The sequence below is a fragment of the Vombatus ursinus genome, unplaced genomic scaffold (assembly GCF_900497805.2).
Source record: "Vombatus ursinus unplaced genomic scaffold, bare-nosed wombat genome assembly UNPS02014941.1, whole genome shotgun sequence".
Lineage (NCBI taxonomy): Eukaryota > Metazoa > Chordata > Mammalia > Diprotodontia > Vombatidae > Vombatus > Vombatus ursinus.
In genome coordinates, this window is record NW_020954719.1 from 196978 (window position 1) to 217377 (window position 20400).

The 20400-nt window shown below is 36.5% G+C and overlaps 1 protein-coding gene across 3 annotated transcripts in view; it reads right to left on the reverse strand.

Moving 5' to 3' along the window:
• The window catches only part of CNTN1 (contactin 1), a 274708-nt gene that overhangs the window by 161035 nt on the left and 93273 nt on the right, over positions 1–20400 (reverse strand). For all 3 annotated transcript variants that reach the window (XM_027844389.1, XM_027844390.1, XM_027844391.1), the window contains 3 exons: positions 11774–11906; positions 7619–7791; positions 539–634 (listed from right to left, as the gene is read on the reverse strand). In XM_027844389.1, the coding sequence (XP_027700190.1) occupies positions 539–634; positions 7619–7791; positions 11774–11906 (402 nt within the window). The remainder of the gene's footprint in view (positions 1–538; positions 635–7618; positions 7792–11773; positions 11907–20400) is intronic.

Sequence of the window (20400 nt, forward strand, 5' to 3'; positions counted from 1 at the left end):
TTTTTTTTTAATGTGTTAGTTTTGTAGAATTGCTTTTTCCTCTCTTTTTAAATTCTTTCTAAGAGATTACTCCCCAGTAGGGAGAAGAAGGAGGGATTGAGAATGGGGAACTAGAACCAAAGAAGGTATCTCTTCCCAGTAAAGCAAGGGAAGTCAACTAATGGAAAATACAAGATTCCAATAAAATTCAAATAACATCTGAGAGGGATACATTAAGAAAATACCAGACCTCATCTATCTCATATGAAAAGTCAGTTACTGATTTGCCTAAAATAACTCGAATCAAAAAAAAAGTTACTATGTAATAGTCCTACTTAACACCAACTGTTTGATATGAAGTTTGGGGGAGTATTTTAAAACACAGCATGGTATATAAAATACTGGTTATTAAAAACCTTAATGATAAATTGTAATCAATTAATTGAGGGTTTAAACTTTATGTAATCATGGCAGCATTGTGCTGGAAACTAATATAGAACATTTCTTAGTTATTTCTTATCCTATTCCATCGCTGCTGAGAAGCATACACTAAACGTACCTGGAAAGTGGTAAGGAGGATCACACAGAAGAACAAGGCCTATCCCCTCCTTTACTTTTACCTCCACTCGTTCCTCTGGTGGAAAAGGATCAAGATCTAGTTAGAAAACAAAAGATAAAACGTTTACATTTGGTTTTAGGTTTTTACTTAAATAAATATACATTAAAATTTATAATAACTCACTAGCTACATTTACTCATTTAGTTACATTTCTGAGGGAAAAGAAGAAAAGGGAAATGAGGCATAAGCGGGTCTTCTCAGCCCAGTCAGTCAATATATATTTATTAAACACCTACTACTATGTGCTATCCACTGTAGTAAGGGCTGGGAATACAGAGAAAAACAAAAGAAATTCCCTACCCTTGAGAAGCTCATAGTCTAATGTGGCTCTCTTCACTAAACATACTCATGGAAATAACAGACTTCAGAAATATTTCTGGTGAAGCTAAAATTTTAATATATCCCAAAGGTCTGATACCTCCACTGATGTAAATATAAATAGTGCCCTAAAAGCTAAAAGCTAAAAAAAAAAATTAATTAAGGGTTGTTTTTCCAGTACCTTGTAAGGCCCCTCCTGAGCCTGAGGTACATCCTCTTATCTTGAGGTACCATAAAACTTCCCCTCTAGATTCCCCTTCTGGATCATAAAAATTCCTTGTCTCCCTCATCTCATCCTGGGTCATAAAATTTCCCCTGTCTTCCTTATCCTGGGTCCCCTATCCTGTCATTCATCTTCCTCATCCTGTGTCATGACAAATCCCCTTATCTTGTAAGATAAAACAGACCCCTGTCCATCTGTAAGATGCTAGTCCTCTTTCTAGGGCTTCTGCATCAATAAAGCTCCCGATGGTTACAGAGAAGATCTAAGTGAATTCTTTCACACCTGAACCAGCTCTCCCAGCTCTAAACCTCAACACAGCCTGACACAAATAAAGGTTTTGGGCTCAACTACTGGCAAAGTTTCTCTTGTAGTATAAGGGAACTAGAGATGAAGGACCCAAGGAAAATAGGCTAAGCAGTGAATTAAATTTCCCAGGGGGAAGTTCCAGGTTCTGCAAAGGAGTAAAGAGGAAATGCAATATTTTAATTCTCACTGGGGATCTTGTTTATCCTACATATTTTTCTCAGTCCTAGTTCTAGGCCTCTCTTTGGCATTTCACAAGGTTAACTATACCCTCCTTGAACTTGCTCATCCCTTGCTTGCCATGACTTTATAGTATCCTGGTTTTCTCTTCTTCCTGGCTTCCTTACCGCCTATTGCCCCCTATACTGTGGTTATTTTGAAGATCTAAGGAGATTTTTGTCTCCTGCTTCTGCATTTTTTCCCCTATCTGTTATGTCATCAACTATCATCTAAAGATGACTTTCAAATAACTTGCATATAAAATATTTATTGAATAAATGAATATCTCCCATCCTGATCTCTCATCTAATTTTAGTCCTGTATCTCCAATTGCTAATTTGACATTTCAACTCGGAATTCAATTTAATATGTCCAAACCCAACTAATCCTCTTTCCTCCATTTAAGGAAAGAGCTCCAAATCCCCATTCCCCAGGAAACTCATTATTGGCATAATCTCATCACCTTGTAAGATCTTAATTGCCTTGGTAGTCCATCTCATCACTACTCTATGCTTCTCTGATTGGAAAATGAGGCTGTGAACTCCAAACCTCCATTTAAGGAGAGAGCTCAGCTCAGACTTCTCCTCATTTCTCACCTGGCTGCGCTATTTTGATACTTCTCTGACTTAGTTCTCCTGTGGTAGGTACCTTCTCCCACCCCTACTTTTCAGAATCTTTTTGTCTTACTCCATTAGATTATTTAACTCCTTGACTTTCTTTTTTCATATTTGTATCCTCAGAGCTTAGAACAATGTCTGGCATTTAGTAAGTGCTTAATAAATGTTTGTTGATTGATTGAAATCAACTATTCTGCTTGATTTTCCTATTTTTATCAATGGTGCCATCACCTCAACTTGACTCCTTTAAATCACCTTTGTCTATTCCCTTTCCATCATCCCAAATGCAGACTGTTGGTTCTTCCTCAAAAATGAGATAAATGCTCCTTTCTTTCCATTCCAATAGCAACATCACTCTTTTTACTCAATACTTTGAAAGATATATTATTTTATTAATGTTTTTTTTCTTTTAGTGACCTAGATTAAACCCATCCCCATTTCAGTAGTTTTGTGCCTGAAAAAAATTTAACAATATTATATAGTAGATTTAGAGCTGAAAAGAAAATTATTAGATTGACCTCCCTCATTTTGCAGATGAGGAAACAGAGATCCACTTAGAGTGGGGAATGGACTTAAAAAAAGTAAGAAACCACAAATATTTTAAGTCATTTTAAGTCATCCCTCTTTCTCCTTCACTCCATTCCCTATTTCCCTGTTGAGTCAAATGTACTTCTGTACCCAACTCTGGACTGCCATCCCGAGGCCCAGTTCCCCTCCTCAGCCTTCCTTGGATCTATGACTCTGAACTGGGTAATGAGTGACAGAGCTGCCAGTTGCCATGTGTCCCTGCATCTTGCACAGTCAGTTCCCTTTGTGTGGATCTGGGACCTCTTCTTGTTTTTGGAATACAGCCTTGGCCCACTTCAGTCTTTTTGCTGGAACACTCCAACATCGTGGTTCCTAGCTAGACCCCCAATTCCCATTGTCTGCACACCACTGTGTCTGTCTCTCTATGTCAACCTTGGTTGGAAAAAATGATTCACTGTAATTTTTCTTTAGATTTACTAAGCAGAACTTGTTCTGGTTGCATTTTCTAAATTTTTGTGGGAGAGACCTTTGCTGTTCTTCTCCCTGCTACTCCACCATGTTGGCTCACCCTTCCACATTTTTTACTTTGTAGAATCAAGAATCTCAGAGTTTTAATGGGTCTCAGATGCCTACCACAATCTGTGTTTTCACAGGAATATCTTCTACAATAGTTTTAGCAAGTAAATACCTAGCCTTCATGAATTAACTCCCTTCCCTGTCTTTAAGGTGCTTACTACTAGAGGGATAAAATATTCGTAATCTAAGCACAGAAAGATAAATACGGAACATATGTGAAATAAATACAAAGCAATTTGAGAATTAGAAAGCATTACCACCAGAGGAAATGAAGGCCTTTTCTAGGAGGTGACACTTTACCTAAGCCTTAAAGAAAAGCTATGAGTTCTAAGACATAGAAGTAGGGTGAGAACAGTCTAAGTGTGAGGGACAGACTGCAAAGAGACAGAGGGAAGATGGAATAGCACATCCAGTAAAGAGGAAATGGGCCAATTAAGCTGGAGTACCTGAAGGGAAGTAATGTGTAATCAGCCTGGAATGATCAGCTGGAGGCAGACTGTGAGGGGCTTTACATGCCAAACAGAGGAACAACTGAGTTTCTTGAGCAGCAAAGTGACATAATCATATCTGTGCTTTAGAAATATGAATTTGGCTGTTATATGGAGAATGGGTCAGAGAAGGGGAGACCCTTGATACCAAAATATCAGGTAAGTGGATATTGCAATAGTTCATGTAAGAAGTGATGAGGCAAAAAATAAAAAAATAAAAATAAAAAAACAAACAAACAAAAAAAAGGAAGTGTTGAGGGCCTAAACCAAAGTGATTGTGGTGTGAGTTGAATGAAGGAGATAGATGCAAAAATATGTCAAGGAGGTTAAAGTTAAACCTTTCAGCTTTTATTTCCTCATTGGTAATATAGAGTATTTAATAGAATATTAGTAATGTAGAATATATTTATTTTATATTTTAATATAATATAGAATAACACCATATTGCTGCCTTTGGGAATGGTTCATAATATCTCTAGTATATGACTATTCTCTAGTTTGACATTGGCACCACCCTAGTGCAAGCCTTCATCTCCTCATATTTGGAGTATAGCTATAGCCTATTATTTGGTCTCATTGCCTCAAGTCTTTCCTTCACTCAAGTCCATTCTCTACTTGGCTGTCAAATTAATCTTTCTAAAGCAGAAGTTTGACCATGTCACTGCTTTTCCCTCCCCCACAATTTAACAAATTCTATAGGTTCCTTATTTCCTCTAGGATCAAATATAAAATCCTCTATTAGACATTCAAATCCCTTTGATAACCCAGCCCTCTCCTACCTTTCCAGTCTTATTACCCCTTACCCCTATGATCCGGTGAAACAGGTCTTTTTTTTTTCCTCAAACAAGGTATCTCCAGTTTCCAGGTTATTTTCACTGGCTGTTCACCATGCCTGGAAAACTCTCCCACATCTCTACCTCCAGCACTCCTTCCCTTCCTTCAAGTCCCAGCTAAAATCTCATTTTCTATGCCTTTCCTGATCCCTCTCAATGCTTAATGCTTCGCTCTGAGATTATTTCTAATTTATCCTGTGTGTAGCTTGTTTGTACATAGTTGTTTCCATGTTGCTTCCTTCTTACACTGTGAGCTACTTAAGAGCAGGGATTGCCTTTTGCCTTAGCATAGTGCCTGAAGCTTAATGCATAATGCACTGACTTCACTTCTGAATAATTCGGTTAGGAAGACTTTCTATATATCAAACCTGAACCTACTTTTCTACAGCTTCTACCCATTGCTTCTCTGCCCCCTGTCCCCCCATGTCTTGCCACTGCACTCAGATGACCCTAAAGGAAAAAGTATGGCTAGTGACTTTGCACAGCCCTGCCTCACTTAAATCCAAATCACTTGCAAGTCAAGATCAAGATCCTCCTGATGTCATTGGTCCTCTTCAAGAATGAAGGACAAACAACAATCTGTGACTAGTAGTAGCTGCCCCATTGGGACCCAACTGGCCAGTTCTGGTTGGCCAATGCTCCCTCCCTCCTTCTATGCCTCCCTCCCTCCCTCCCTCCCTCCTCCTCTCCTATGTGGGTGCTCTGCGCAAAGGAATACAAATTTTGATCACTGAAACCTCATAAGATATCTTGAGGTTTGGGGGCTAGGTTTTTTTTTTCCTCTTCCCTACTTATTTATTCTTTCTTTAAAAAAAAACTGGGACAATTAACTCTTTTGTCCCATGTAGTTTCATTTATGATTTCTTGAAATAGAGCTCTGAAAAACCAGGCTTTGATAAAACCCATTAGGATCCAAATGAAGCTACTTGAACAAGACTTAAACCCAAATCACTCTGGCTCTCACTGATTGGCCAATAATAGGTCCCAGCCCAAGCCTCACTTGGTCATTGTTTGGGTTTTGATGGCTCAAAGTGAGAGTAAATAGCAATTGTTTCTGTTCTGGTCAGAAACCCTGAAGGTCTTTCCCTCCCAGTTTGTTATTTGTTTTTTGGTTTTTTTTTTTTGTTTTTGAGTAGGCAAACTAAGCCATCTTCTGCCTCATTCCTCCTCTAGCCTTAAATCACAGAATGGGTGCTGCCTGAGGGAAATTGAGACCTGAGAAAGACCTTAGCTTAAAAAGGCCAAGGTTTCCCCACTGCATCTTGGGTCATCTCCAGTTGTCCTTGCCACCGGACTCAGATAACCCTGGAGGAGAAGTAAGGCCTGGGACTTTGCACAGCCCTGCCTCACTTAAATCTAATTCACTTGTGAGTCAAGACATCACCCGCCTGATGTCATTGGTCCCCTTCAAGAATGAAGGACAAACAATGATCCATTATTTCTAGATATGCCTTTTGGGGCCAAGCAGAACAATTCTAGAGGATCTTATACATTACAGCCCTTCAAATACTTGAACACAGCTATCATTTGCCCTAAACTCTTTTCTACATTAAAATTTCCACTTCCTTCAAATTTATCATATTTCTGCCTTTAAAAAATTAGTATCTTTTTTTTGATATAAACATTCTTGATATGGTTGTGAAGTTTCAAAAGTCACAGTGTCAAGGAATCAAAGCAATTCTTTGTGACCCAAAAGAACGTGCAGAAACACATTGCTAAATTCAAAAAGCCTGTAACATGTTTCCAATGAAGTCCTGTTGATATGAAATAGCCCTTTCACACTGCTTGAATGAGCAAAGAGTCATCAATTACAATCCCTCTGGAAAAAATGGTAAACCATGGGACATTACAATCTACCCTGATAATAGTATTCCCTCTGGACACTGAGGCACTGCTGTCTAACCTGCCATTGCACCCTAAGTAATTCTGAGTTTTGTCTTCTACCCCTACCACCAAAACTTATGCCTTTCCATCTACCCTGCAAATGAACCCTCCTATATTTGCTTTTTCCCCCAATTATAATGTGAGTTTGTTTTCAGCAAGTTTCTACTTGTATCCCCAGTGTTTAACACAGTGTTTGGTACTTAGTAAGAGCTTAATAAACACTTTTCCTTTCCATTTCTTAAGGAATATCATTCAGGAAACATGCAATTAGAAAAGGAAGTAGATTGATCATGTAGTAAGATTGAGAGTAATTCAGTCTAAGTGTTGAACAGATATACACAAAGTATAAAAAGACCTAAAGGAAGGTCTGTGGCAACCAAGAGAGTATAGATGAGAATTACTCAACCTTACTAGTTCCTATCATTTCAATGAAGGGATCCTCCTAATGCTGAGGTGAATGAAGCGTCAATAAAGTTTCTATGTGTGTGTTTCAGTAATTATATATCCTAAAGCTTATGAGATAACTTTAACTTTTGGGATTATGCTGGTAAATGTTTAACAACTGGTTCTCAAAAGACAAAAATAAAAACCTACCCATGACACATTTTTATGCTTCATCTGCATTTATCAACATTTTCTCCAACACTTTACCAAGTCAAAACAATCAATGACATAACAAATCAAGCCCTGATTTGTAGCATATTATGATTTCTCTGGTATATATGCTTACATTCAAAATTTAACTACAGACTCTCATGAGCTGTTTCAAACTGGTTCCAGCACACCTCTATAACAGAGCAAAATCTTCCAAAGGAGAGAGAAGAACAAGAAATAGAAGACTCAGTCTTGTCAGTCAGAGAAACATCATTAATACAGGCCATGATATCAATACCAGTAGTCTTAGTAAAAGTGTTCTCATGTGGCAGAACAACTATGTGCGATAAAAGAAATATAGGAAAATAATGAATAAATACTGTTCATTCAGGTTTTTACTGAACTAGCACATTATTTGTCTGTTAAGAGCTACTTACACCCAAAACTTAAAGTTGCTTCAGTGCTTCTAACCATTCCATAGATATTTGAAGCTAAGCAGAAATACTTTCCAGCATCTCTCAATTTGTCAGGGTTGTTGATTACCAGATTCCCTCCTACCATACTGTAGCGATCATTTGTCAGATCAATATCCCAGTTATTCATTCTCCATCTATACATAAAACAAATAAATGTCACAAAAACTTGAAGAACTCTAGAAACAGGTTAATATTTTTATGTTACTTTTCTAGTTCAAAAGTATGAATGCAGAGGAAATAGTACATCCAGACTTCAACTATTATAACAGTAATCATTAAAATGTTTTGCTACTGATTAAAAAATAAATCAATGGAAATCAATAAATCAAAGGAAAATAAATCAATGAGACAGACTTGAGAAGAATAAAAAATAACTAAATGCAATAGTCCAGTTTTTGGTAAACCTCAAAACATAGGTTACCTAAGAAAGAGCTCTTTATTTGATAAGATTCACTGGGAAAACTTCAGAACATCAGCTTACTTCATACATATTCCATAATAAACTTGAAATGGATATTTAACCTCAATATTAAAAAGCATATAAAAATAATTAGATGAGAGCTGTTTTTAGTTATATCTAGAAGGTGAATTATTCATCAAATAAGGGACAGAGTTGGTTAAAAAGACAACAGATGGGGCAGCTAGGTTGCACAGTGGATAGAGCACTGGCCCTGGACTCAGGAGAACCTGAGTTCATATCTGGCCTCAGACACTTGATACTTACCAGCTCTGTGACCCTGGGCAAGTTACTTAACCCTGATTGCCTTGCCAAAAAAAATAATAATTATTTCATACATATATATATATATATATATATATTCTTTTGATTACATGAAATCAATCAGCTTCTACCTGAACAAAATTAAAATAAGTAGGATTATAAAGGAAGCAGTTAAATGCAAAAAAAAAAAATCTGTGTATCAAATATCACGGATAACGGTCTGCTACCCAAGACAGAGAGCATAGACAAGAGTAACATGAGACCAAAAAATTATTCACCAAGAGATAAATCATCAAAAGATATGAACAAATAGTTCTCAAAAGAAGAATTACAAAATTATTAACCATGAGAAAAATGTTCCAAATCACTAATAATAAGAGAAATTAAAATCAAAAGAACTATGAAGCTCCATCTCAAACCCAAAAAAATTGACAATGACAAACGAATAGTCAATGTTAGAGGAATTGTGGAAAGAAAGGCATATTCTTGGTGGACATATAAATTGGTTCAATCATTCTGGAAAGTAATTTAAAATTAATGCAGAGAAAGTGACAAAAATATTCCTATCCTTTGGCCCAAATATTCCATTTCTAGGCATACTCCTCAAGATGACCAATGAAAAGAAAAGAAAGGCCTCATATACACCAAAATATTTATAGCAGCATTTTTTTGTAGTAGCAAAGAACTAGAAACAAAATAGATTTCTATTGATTGAGGAGTGACTAAACATGTTTTAGTATATGAATGTAATGTAACATTATTGTGCTACAAGAAACAATGAATATGCTAGATACTATCTTTCATGGAACATTTTCAAATATGTGCAGCTTAAAATTGAAAAAATAATCATTGATTTTTTAAAAAACAAAGTGATTGAAGTGAAACTGACCAATCTTTTGGTTCCAAAGGACCCTCAAACAGAATTTCAGGGATCATCTTTGAAAAGTGAATGTCAGAATTTGGCCACCAGAAAGAGAACATATTATCAATTTAGAGTTGGAATAATTTGATCTAATTCCCTTATTTAATAACTGAGGAAAATGTGGCCCATACATATTTAGTTATTTCCCCAAGGTCATATCAATTTATAAATGAATGGCAGAGATTGAATTCAAAACCTGGGTTTTCTTTTCTTTTCTTTTCCTCCAAATTAAGTGTTCTTTCCTTTGTACCACATAGCTTCTATAGGATCCTAAGATTTAGAGCTATAAGGGGTTTTAGAAATTATCTAGTTTAATCTTTTCATTTTACAAATGAGGAAACTAAAGTTCAGAGAGAACTGACTTGCTCAAAGCCGCACAGGTAGTAACAGAACCAGGATTTGATCCTACCTCCTCCACTAAAATCAGTGGTTTCTCTTACTGTTGTTGTTCAGTCGTGTCTGACTCTGTGACCCCATTTGGGATTTTCTTGGCAAAGATACTGAAGTGGTTGGCCTTCATTCTCTAGCTCATTTTACAAAACAGGAGACTGAGGTAAACAGGGTAAAGTGACTTGCCTAGAGTCACACAGCTAATTAAATGACTGAGGTCAGATTTGAACTTAAGAAGATAAGTCTTCTTGACTCCAAGTCTGGCACTCTATCCACTGTACCACCAAATGACTATGGTTTCTCTTCTATATCAATAAAACAAACTATCCTTAGAAGAGCAAGCCTAGTATTCACTTAGTATTGGAACAAGGCCTATTTCGGACATAATGAACCTTACAATGATTTTCCCCACATGCTCCCAAAATAATATGTGAATGAGAAGTGTTACAAAGAAGCAGAACGTTAAGAAGAGCCTGAATTTAACAGTACTTCAAAGAACCAAGCAACTTTTGCAACAATTGATGTACCTGGTCCTTCTAGTGTTAATTTTCCGTACTATAATTTAGAATAAAGGTGTAATTTAACTTCTTCTCTTTCCGCAATGAGAAAAAAGTGTGGGGAAATTGTTTACGTTCAAAATGACTACCTATTGAACCTCAGAATACTTTTGGGTCAGGGTTGATTCTCCCAAGGTTCATCTCTAGGCTACCCTGAATGGCCTCATGGCTTCAGGAATGAGTGAGTTTTCTGGACTTTGGCAATATGGAAAAAGGGCCTTTTTATTTCAGGCATTATCATATTATCCCACATGTTTCTGATTAGTTTTAAAGACAACAAAATTTTGTACAAAGTTTTACAGTGATCTTAGCTCCAAATTTGTCAAGATTGCAGAGATATTTGGGAATCATATCGTTTTTACTATGAAAAGGTCAATAGTAGGATTAGGAAGTTTTCTGTCTGTGTGTTTAAAATAGAACCATAGAGATAGAAAGGAATGTAGACATAATCTTGTCTAGTCACCTACCCCCTATAGGAATCCCATAGGAATCCCTTCTAGATAAGTCAACTGACAGTCATAAAACTCTGTTTGTACGACCCTGGGCAAATAAATTAACATAACTGGGCATCAATTTCCTCATAGATTTGTAACCGTTGTCCGAAAATCAGTTGTTATGGTATTCTCTCCTTATTGGTGGAGATGAAAGCCCTGCACTGTGTGAGATGAGAACTTCGGTTTTCAGCTAGTCCCCATCTGGTAACTCATCATTTGAGTGCTCCTGGCTTCCAGCTTTGAAACAGAAGGTGCAAGAGGACAATCCCACTTTGGGTTGCTGAAGGAAAATACTCTGGGAAGACATGAGAGGCAATCTACATTATTCTTTATTTCAAATTTGCTACTCTAGAGATTTCAGGGAATTTCCCCTTGAGTGAGATCCAGGATACTCTCTTGGTTGAGGTGAGTTATCTTATTTCCAATGGAAGAGTTTCTTCATTCTGTATTGCCTAGCATATATTTTCCAATGGATACCTTTTCTGATTTCTGCATTTCTGCAATTCGGATAAATATGCTTCTTTGCAATTCACTATGTGTGTTCTTTGTGGAACAGTATTAGGTGGGATAGGGGCAAAGTCTCGGATACATAGAACCCCAAGGGGGTTCCCCCGCCCCCTCAAAAGAAAAAGTGATCAAAAAGTTAGCTTGAACCCAATCATATTCTCCAGACTAATAATATTTAAGGGGCCATATAAATATACTCCTACACTGTCTCTTCTCTCTGAGAGCCAAGTGGCAGCCTCTGGCCTCAACTTCCTGCTTCTTCTCCTGGAAGGAATGAAAACCTCCCTTGGAGAAGGTGGCAGAGAAAAGAGACTAGAGATGTCTATTCTGCCTCCCTTCAAGCCACACAATGACAGGTTCCCTTTCTCTATGTGGGGCTCCATATCACTACACAAAAAAAAAACGGAGTTAGATTAGATGATCTCTAAGTCCCTTACAATTCTAAATTCTCTAAATGTGAAAATGTTATTCAGTAACTAAGCTATGTGACACTTAAGTTTAGTAGTTAAAGTAATTGCATTTTACTTGTAAACAGGAAAGGGACTAGCTCGGGCCCGGCAGTTCAATGATACTTTTCCATCTGGTGATTCTTCTGGATAAATGGTATCAATTGGTTGCTCTTCAAAAATTGGTCCAAATCCTTTGGCATCTTCTGCAACTAAAGAAAACATAAAGTTAATCAAAAGGAATTTTTAATAAAAGGAAATCTGTATTAGACTATAAAAGCAAGCTCTCTAATAATTAAAACTAACTTCCAAAGACTTGTCACAAAAGAAGAAAACATAACCATAAAGAATCTTCAACTTAGAAGGACCTCTGAGGTCATTCATTCTATCCCATAAATGTAAAATGTCTTTAATAGCACAGCAGCAGTCATCTAGCCTTTATTGAAAGATTTCCAGTGAGAAGAAAACCTCTTGAGGAAGTACATAACACTAATGTTATACAAAGAAACATTTTCTTTACGATGCACCTGAATCTACCTCTGCAATTTTTACTATTTCTCTTAGTTATGTCCTCTGAGGCAAAACAAAATATATCTAATATATAAGAGCCCTACAAACACTTGAAAGCAGCAAACATGAGGGGTAGCTGGATAGCACAGTGGATAGAACACCAGCCCTGGAGTCAAGAGGACGTGAGTTCAAATCCAGCCTCAGACACATAATACTCATTAGCTGTGTGACTCTGAGCAAGTCACTTAACCCCAATTGCCTCGCATAAAAAAAAAAAAAGAAAGAGAGAAAAAAAAGTAGCAAACATGCCATCTAGAATAGAGGTACTACTTAGATGTGACTAACAGGGGCTGATGACTTGTACCATTTCCTTTCCTGTACCCAGATATTATTCTTGGTTGTTGTTGTTGTTTTTTAATGATTTAATACTTTATTTTCCCCCGATTACATGCAAAAACAACCTTTAACTTTCATTTTTAGAAATTTTGAGTCCCAAATTCTCTCCCTTACTCCCCTACCCCCTCATTGAGAAGGCAAGTGATCTGATACAGGTCATACATGTGCAGTCATGCAAAACATATTTCCATACTAGTCATGTTGACCAAAAAAAAAATAAAAATAAAAAATCAAAGAAAAAGTATATTTCGATGTGCATTCAGACTCCATAAGTTTTTTCTCTGAATATGAATTACATTTTTCATCATAAGTCCTTCAGAATTGTCTTTGATCATGTATTGCTGAGAACAGTTAAATGATTCACAGTTGATCATCATATGATATTGCTGTCACTGTGTACAATGTTCTCCTGGGTCTGTTTATTTCACTTTGCATCAGTTCATGTAAGTCTTTCCAGATTTCTCTGAGAGTATCCTGGTCATCATTTCATTACAGCACAACAGTATTACATCACAATCATAAACAACAATTTGTTTGGCTATTCCCCAATTGATGGACATCCCCTCAATTTCCAATTTTTTGCCACCATTGAAAGAGCTGCTATAGATATTTTTGTACATACAGGTCTTTTTCCTATTTTTATATGTCTTTGAGGTACATACCTAGTAGTGGTTTTATAGCCCTTTGGGCATAGTTCCAAATTGTTCTACAGAATGGTTGAATCAGTATACAACTTCACCAACAGCATATTAGTGTCTCAATTTTACCACTTCCACTCTAACATTTGTCTTTTTCCTTTTCTGTCATATTAGCCAATTTGACAAGTATGGGGTGGTAGCTCAGAATTGTTTAATTTGCATTTCTTTTTTCTTTCTTTTTTTTTTTTTTTGGTGAGGCAATTGGTGTTAAGTGACTTGCCCAGAGTCACACAGCTAGTGAGTGTTATATGTCTGAAGCCGGATTTGAATTCAGGTCTTCCTGACTCCAGGACCAGTGCTCTATCCACTGTGCCACCTAGCTGCCCCTAATTTGCATTTCTTTAATCGATAGGGATTAAGAGCATTTTTTCATATTATTATAACTTTCATTACTTTGTCTGAAAACTGCTTGTTCATATACTTTAACCATTTATCAATTGAGAAATGGTTCTTATTTTTTCAATTTGATCAGTTATCTATATATTTAAGAAATGAGATTTTTATCAGAGAAACTTGCTGTAAAAAATTTTCCACACTTAGGATTACAATGTATTTCCCTCCATCCTATTTTCCCCATTTATCCTACTCTTTCTCCTTTCACCCTGTCCATCCTGAAAAGTGTTTTGCTTCTGTATTTAATCTACCTCAATCTACCCTCCCTTCCCTCCTTCATACTTCCCTCCTTCTCTTATCCCTTTCCCCTCCTACTTTCCTATAGGATAAGATAGATTTCTACACCCAACTGAGCATGTACGTTATTCCCTCTGTAAGCCAATTCTTATGAGAGTAAAATTCACTTACTCCCCACTACCTCCCCCATTTTGTTCTCCACTGTAAAAGTTCTTTCACACTTCTTTTATATGAAATAATTTATCCCATTCTACTACTCCCTTTCCTCTTCTCCCAATGCATTCTTCTTTCTTACTCCTTAATTTGTTTTTTTTAGATAGTCATCCCATCAAATCCAACTCACACCCATGCTCTCTGTCTACGTATACTCCTTCTAACTGCCCTAGTAATGAGAAAAATTTTAGGAGTTACAAGTATCATTTTTTCCATGTAGGAATGTAAACCATTTAATCTTACTGAAATCTTTGTGAGTTTTCTTTCCTGTTTACCTTGATCTGGGAGCACTATACTATTCCTGGGAGTTTTCATTTTGGGATCTATTCCAAGAGGTGATCAGTGGATTCTTTCAATTTCTATTTTATCCCTGGCTGTAGGATATCAGGGCAGTTTTCTTTGATAATTTATTGAAAATGACATCTATTTTGTTGTTTGTTTGTTATTATGGCTTTCAGGATGTTCAATAATTCTTAAATGATCTCTTCTCAATCTATTTTCCAGGTCAGTTGTTTTTCCAATGAGATATTTCACATTTTCTTCTTTTTTTTTTCCATTTTTTAAAATTTTGTTTTATTGTTTCTTAATGGCTCATAAAGTCGTTAGTTTCCACTAGACTAATTTTAATTTTTTTTTTTTGCTTTTTAGTGAGGCAGTTGGGGTTAAGTGACTTGCCCAGGGTCACACAGCTAGTAAGTATCATGTGTCTGAGGCTGAATTTGAACTCAGGTCCTCCTAACTCCAAGGCCAGAGCTCTATCTACTGTGCCACCTAGCTGCCCCAACTGATTTTAATTTTTAAGGACTTATTTTCTTCAGTGGGTTTTTGTATCTCCTTTTCCATTTGGCCAATTTTACTTTTCAAGGAGCTCTTTTATTCAGGGAATTTTTCGTGCCTCTTTTTCCAATTGGTTAATTCAGCTTTTCAAGGCATCAGATTTTTGTGCTTCTTTTATCATTTTGCCCATTCTGCTTTTTAAGGTGTTATTTTCTTCAGCATTTTTTTGGGGCCTCCTTTACCAAGCTGTTGACTCTTTTTTCATGATTCTCTTGCCTCACTGTTATTTCTCTTCCCAATTTTTCCTCTACCTCTCTTACTTGATTTTTAAAATTCTTTTTGAGTCCTTCCATGGCCTGAGACAAATTCCCATTTTTCTTGGAGGCTTTGGATGTAGGAGCTTTGACTTTGTTGTCTCTTCTGAGTGTGTACTTTGATCTTTCTCTTTCACCACAATAATTTTCTATAGTCAGAATTTTTTTGTTATTTGTTTGTTTTTTCTACCCTATTTCTTGACTTTTAACTCTATGCTAAAGTGGGACTCTACTTCCGGGGGGTATTGGAGGGGGCTCTTTCCCAAGTTTCAAGGGTTTTGTGCAGCTGTTTTCAGAACTAGTTCTGAACGTCTGATAAGCTCTTCCAAGGTGGCATGAACTAAAGAGAGGTGTATTATTTACTACTCTCCTGGCCTGCGCTGTATTCTGTGAGTGACCACAATCACTTTTTTTCACAATCATTCTTTTCTGCCCTGGAACTGTGACCAGAGTCCCTGCTCCCCTATGGCAGCAAGCTCTGGTGTGCTAGTGCTCCTCCTTCCCCTGGGACTGCCACCCAGGACTGTAAACCAGTTCTGAACATGGGCAATGCAACAAAGTCCTGCAGAGGACCAGTGCCAGCAAAGTGACCCCTGTAATCTCCCTCTGGTCAATTGTCTGACCCCCTTCCTGTTTATGGGCTGAAAACTCCAGAAGTCCTGCTTTGCTGGGCCTTGTCTGCGCTGGCACAACCTGCACTGAACTGTGCTCCACTATCATGCTGATCTGATAGACCTTTCCTGATGACTTCCTAAGCTATCTTGGGCTGGAAAAATGTTTCACTCTGTCCTTTTGTGGGTTCTGCCACTCCAGATCTGTTCTGAGGCAACTTTTAAAGGTATTTGAAGGGGACTTTAAAAGAGCTCAGGAGAATCCTTGCCTTTTCTCCACCATCTTGGCTCTTCTCTCAAGGTTTTGTTTTGTTTTAACGAAAGTCACAAATATGAATAAAATGAGCATTTACGAGCACAATAAACAGAAAAAGAGGATTGCATATGAAACAATTTATATTATGTATAACTTGATTTTCTTTTTGAGTAATTGAAAATTTTGATATATCAGTTATTTTTGACTAGGTTCAGTTTGGGGAAATCCTAACCTCTAATTAATGGGATCCTTATATACATTGATATATTAAATCCTCACTCATGGATCATGGAAATAATTCTGCTTTTTGGTTAAAATATATATATCCTATCCACCCACTCCCAAAGAAAAAGGGAAAGTAGGAAAAGAGATACCCATTGTATAATATAAACTGGGTAGAAGACAGGTCATTTCTTCCTACACAGAAAGCAATAATTTCCATAAAAAGAACCATAGCATTTATCAATAGAACAATTACACAGGTTTCAGAAATTTAACCTGCAACAATGAATACAATTGACTGGGAGACTAATACTCAAGCCTAACTAGGACATAATACAGTTAATAAGACTGTTTATTAGCCATTTTTATATTTCATCTCTCCCTTAAACTGTTCAAATACTCTAGATCAATATTTTTCTTCATGGTGACTATTTTCTCTGATGTAACTGCTTCACCTGCTCCAAGTCACTGCCATTCAGGTAGTCACTACAATCATCCGCTACCGTTCTGGAAGATGATCACTACCATAACTGAAGATGTTTTAACTTTTCAAAACTCAAAAGGAAAGGAAACACAAAAGAAGAGGGATTTTATCCCAGGCATATACTTGTCTAGGTAGAATGTGCTCACAACTACTTGGGACTATGTGAGAGATAGGGCCGCTCCCCTTCCTCCACCTGATTCTCTGGGCACAGTTAAGAACAGTAAGAGAGAGGTAATGGGTCACTCCTTTTCTGTATCCACTGAGTTCAGGGTCAAAACTCTTCATCACTTCCCATTGCAAGTCTCTAAGCCATCAGTTGTCCTGGCTCAGGAGCCAATTTGGGGATACCTCATCATAACAAGTTCAAACCCACAAGGATGATCAGAAAATGGTCCCCTAAGCCAATACAAGACAATAGGAAGAAAATATGCATGTATACTCTGTACAACCCACATATGCCACTTGTACAACTTACATAATCCTTCAAAAAAAACAGAAAAAATGTAAAACAGAGCAATTACAATCTCTCTTATATAGGAGAGTCTTTCAAATATTTGAAGATAACTATTCTGCTCCTTAGGAGAGTCCTTAGGAACTTCTCTTTTCCAAGCTAAACATCCCTAATTCCTTCAGCTGAAACTCATATGACATAATCTCAAGGCCTTTCACCTTCCTGGTCACCCTCTTCAGGATAACGTTAAATTAATCAATGTCTTTTCCTAGAACTGTACATAATATTCTAGATGTAGTTTGACCATAGGAGAGTATAAAATATATGCACACATATATAATCGCTAACCATAATCATAATAGTCAGCATTTATATAGCACCTACTACATGCCAGGCACTGTGCTAAGTGAATAGATTTTGTTGTTGAGTTATGTGTTACGTCCAACTCTTCATGACCCCATTTGGGGTTTTCTTGGCAAAGATACTGAATTGGTTTACCATTTTCTTCTCCAATTCATTTTACAGATGAGGAAACTGAGGCAAACAGGGTTAAGTGACTTGTCTAGGGTCACACAGCTGGTAAGTATCTGAGCCTGGATTTGAACTCAGGAAGATGAGTTTTCCTGAATCCAGGCCTGGCACTCTACTGTACCACCTATCTGTTGTATGGTTAATCTAAGCCAATATAATTAAAATGACAATATCATCTAAATTAATATATAGATTTAAGCACAAATGATTTAAATAGTTGATGAAACTTTCAAAAGAGAGGTACTTTGTAGAACTAGACAAAATGATGAAAAAAGTTGGAAAAACAAAAGGTAGAGAATTTCAAGGAAAATAATGGGAAAATAAGCAGAAATGAAGGAATAGCACTTCTAGATCTCAAATTATATTATAAAATAGCAATCACCATAGTTATTTGGTACTGGTTAAAAATAATAAAATTTTCTACTTTATTTTCTTCTTTTTAAGTCAAAATAGATAAAAAAATTTTTTAAATCAAATTCAACTACATACCATTTGATAACTTTAATTGTTTGCAAAAGAAAACCCATTTGATAATAACTAATGGAAATTTTGAAAACAATTTGACAGAAATTAGATTAGATCAATATCTTAAGTCACATACCAAAATAAGCTAAAATGTATACATGATTTAAATATGAAAGGTCATTCCACAAAAAAAGAGAAGATAAAGAGATCAGGTACCTTTCAAAGCTGTGACTAGGGCAAGAGTTGTTAACCCAAAAAAGAGCTTAGAGTTGATTACAAAAGACAAATCATTTGATTACATAAAATTGAACAATTTTTAAACAAAATCAATTCAGATGGAATAAAAAGGGAAGACATCTACTGGAAAAATGTTTGTACCAAAAGTCTCTGATACCTAAGATTTATAGGGAGATAACATAAATATCATGGGGAGAGCCAAAACAGCAGAATATAGTGAGCATTTCTGCTAAGCTCTCCCATCCTGACCCATTAAACAACTTTAAAAGAAAAACATTTTGAGTGGGATAGAAAATAACAACAAAAAAAGTCACATTCACCTTTTTTTTTCCAGCGAAGGACAGTGCAGGAAGACAGAAAGAGAGGCCTGCAGACACTAGGGTGGAGACTACCAAAGAGCATGTCATGGTGGAAGTGGCATCAGCTATGAAGCTTAGAGGCAGCAGCAGCAGCGGTGGAACCAGGAGCAGTCACTGCTCAAGGATGGTAGATGGACTAAATACATGGTCAGAAAGATATTACAGGGGACCCCATGCTAACAAAGGGTACAGAACCAGGCATCCTCTGGAAATTCCTTCACCCCTTACCCACTTCCAGGATATAGTTCCAAGGCAGAGAGGAGAAGTTATGGTTCACAGTAATGATGGAACAGAGATCCTACCTAGGTAAGAACCAGAGCTAGACCAAGAGGACAATGAAAAGAACTTTCCCTAGATTATATAAGCACAAAAAACCTATATGCTCCCAGAGATAGCCACAGGAGCTCAGGCTAGCCATAGGTGAACAGAGTCTAACTCTAACATTTGGTACAAAGCCAAGAAACAGATGGGGAAAATAAGCAAACAACAAAAAAAGAACAAGACCATAAAAAGCTTCTATGGTGACAGGGAAGCTCAAGACACAAACTCAGGAGAAGATAATAGCTTGAAAACATTTGCAAGCAAAGCCTCAAGGAAAAATGAAGATTGTATACAAAAATTCCTAGAAGAGCTAAAGAGATTTTTTTAAGAAAGAGCAAAAACATTTTTTTTAATTCTAATTAAAGCAGTTGAGGAAAAAACAGGAAAAGAAATGAGAGCAATACAAGAATATTATGAAAAGAGAATGACCAGTTTGGTAAAACAAGTACAAAACCTCCATTAAGAAAATAACTTTTTTTAAAAAATTAGAATTAGTCAAGTTGAAGCTAATGCCTCCATGAGACATGAAGAAACAATAAAACATAATTGAAAGAATGAAAAATATAAAAGAAAATGTGAAATGTCTCATCAGAAAAACAGCTGACCTGGAAAATAAATGAAGGACAGATAATTTAAGAATTATTCACTTGAAAGCCATGACCAAAAAAAGTGCCTAGACACAAAATTTCAAGAAATTATCAAGGAAAACTGCCCTGATATTCTAGAGCCAGAAGGAAAAGTAGAAATTGAAAGAACCCACCAGTCATCTCTTGAAAGAGATTCCAAAATGGAAACTCTCAGGAATTTTGTCGCCAAATTGCAGCACTCCCACATCATAGAGAAAATACCACAAGCAGCCAGAAAGAAACCATTCAAGTACCATGGAGCCAGAGTCAAGATCACATAAGATTTAGTAGTTACCACTCTGAAGGGCTAGGAATATGATATTCTGGATGGCAAAAGAGCTAGAATTACAACCAAGATACTTAATGAAATAGAAGGTTTTTAAATATTCTTAATGAAAATACCAGAGATGAGTAGAAAATCTGACTTTCAAATACAAGATTCAAAAGAAACATAAAAAGGTAACCACGAAAGAGAAATGTATAAAGTAAAACTGTTTACATTCCCATATGAGAAGATGATACATGTAACACTTAAGAACTTTATCATTATTAGGGAAATTTGAAGGATTTTACATAGATAGAGGGTATAGGAATAAGTCGATTAT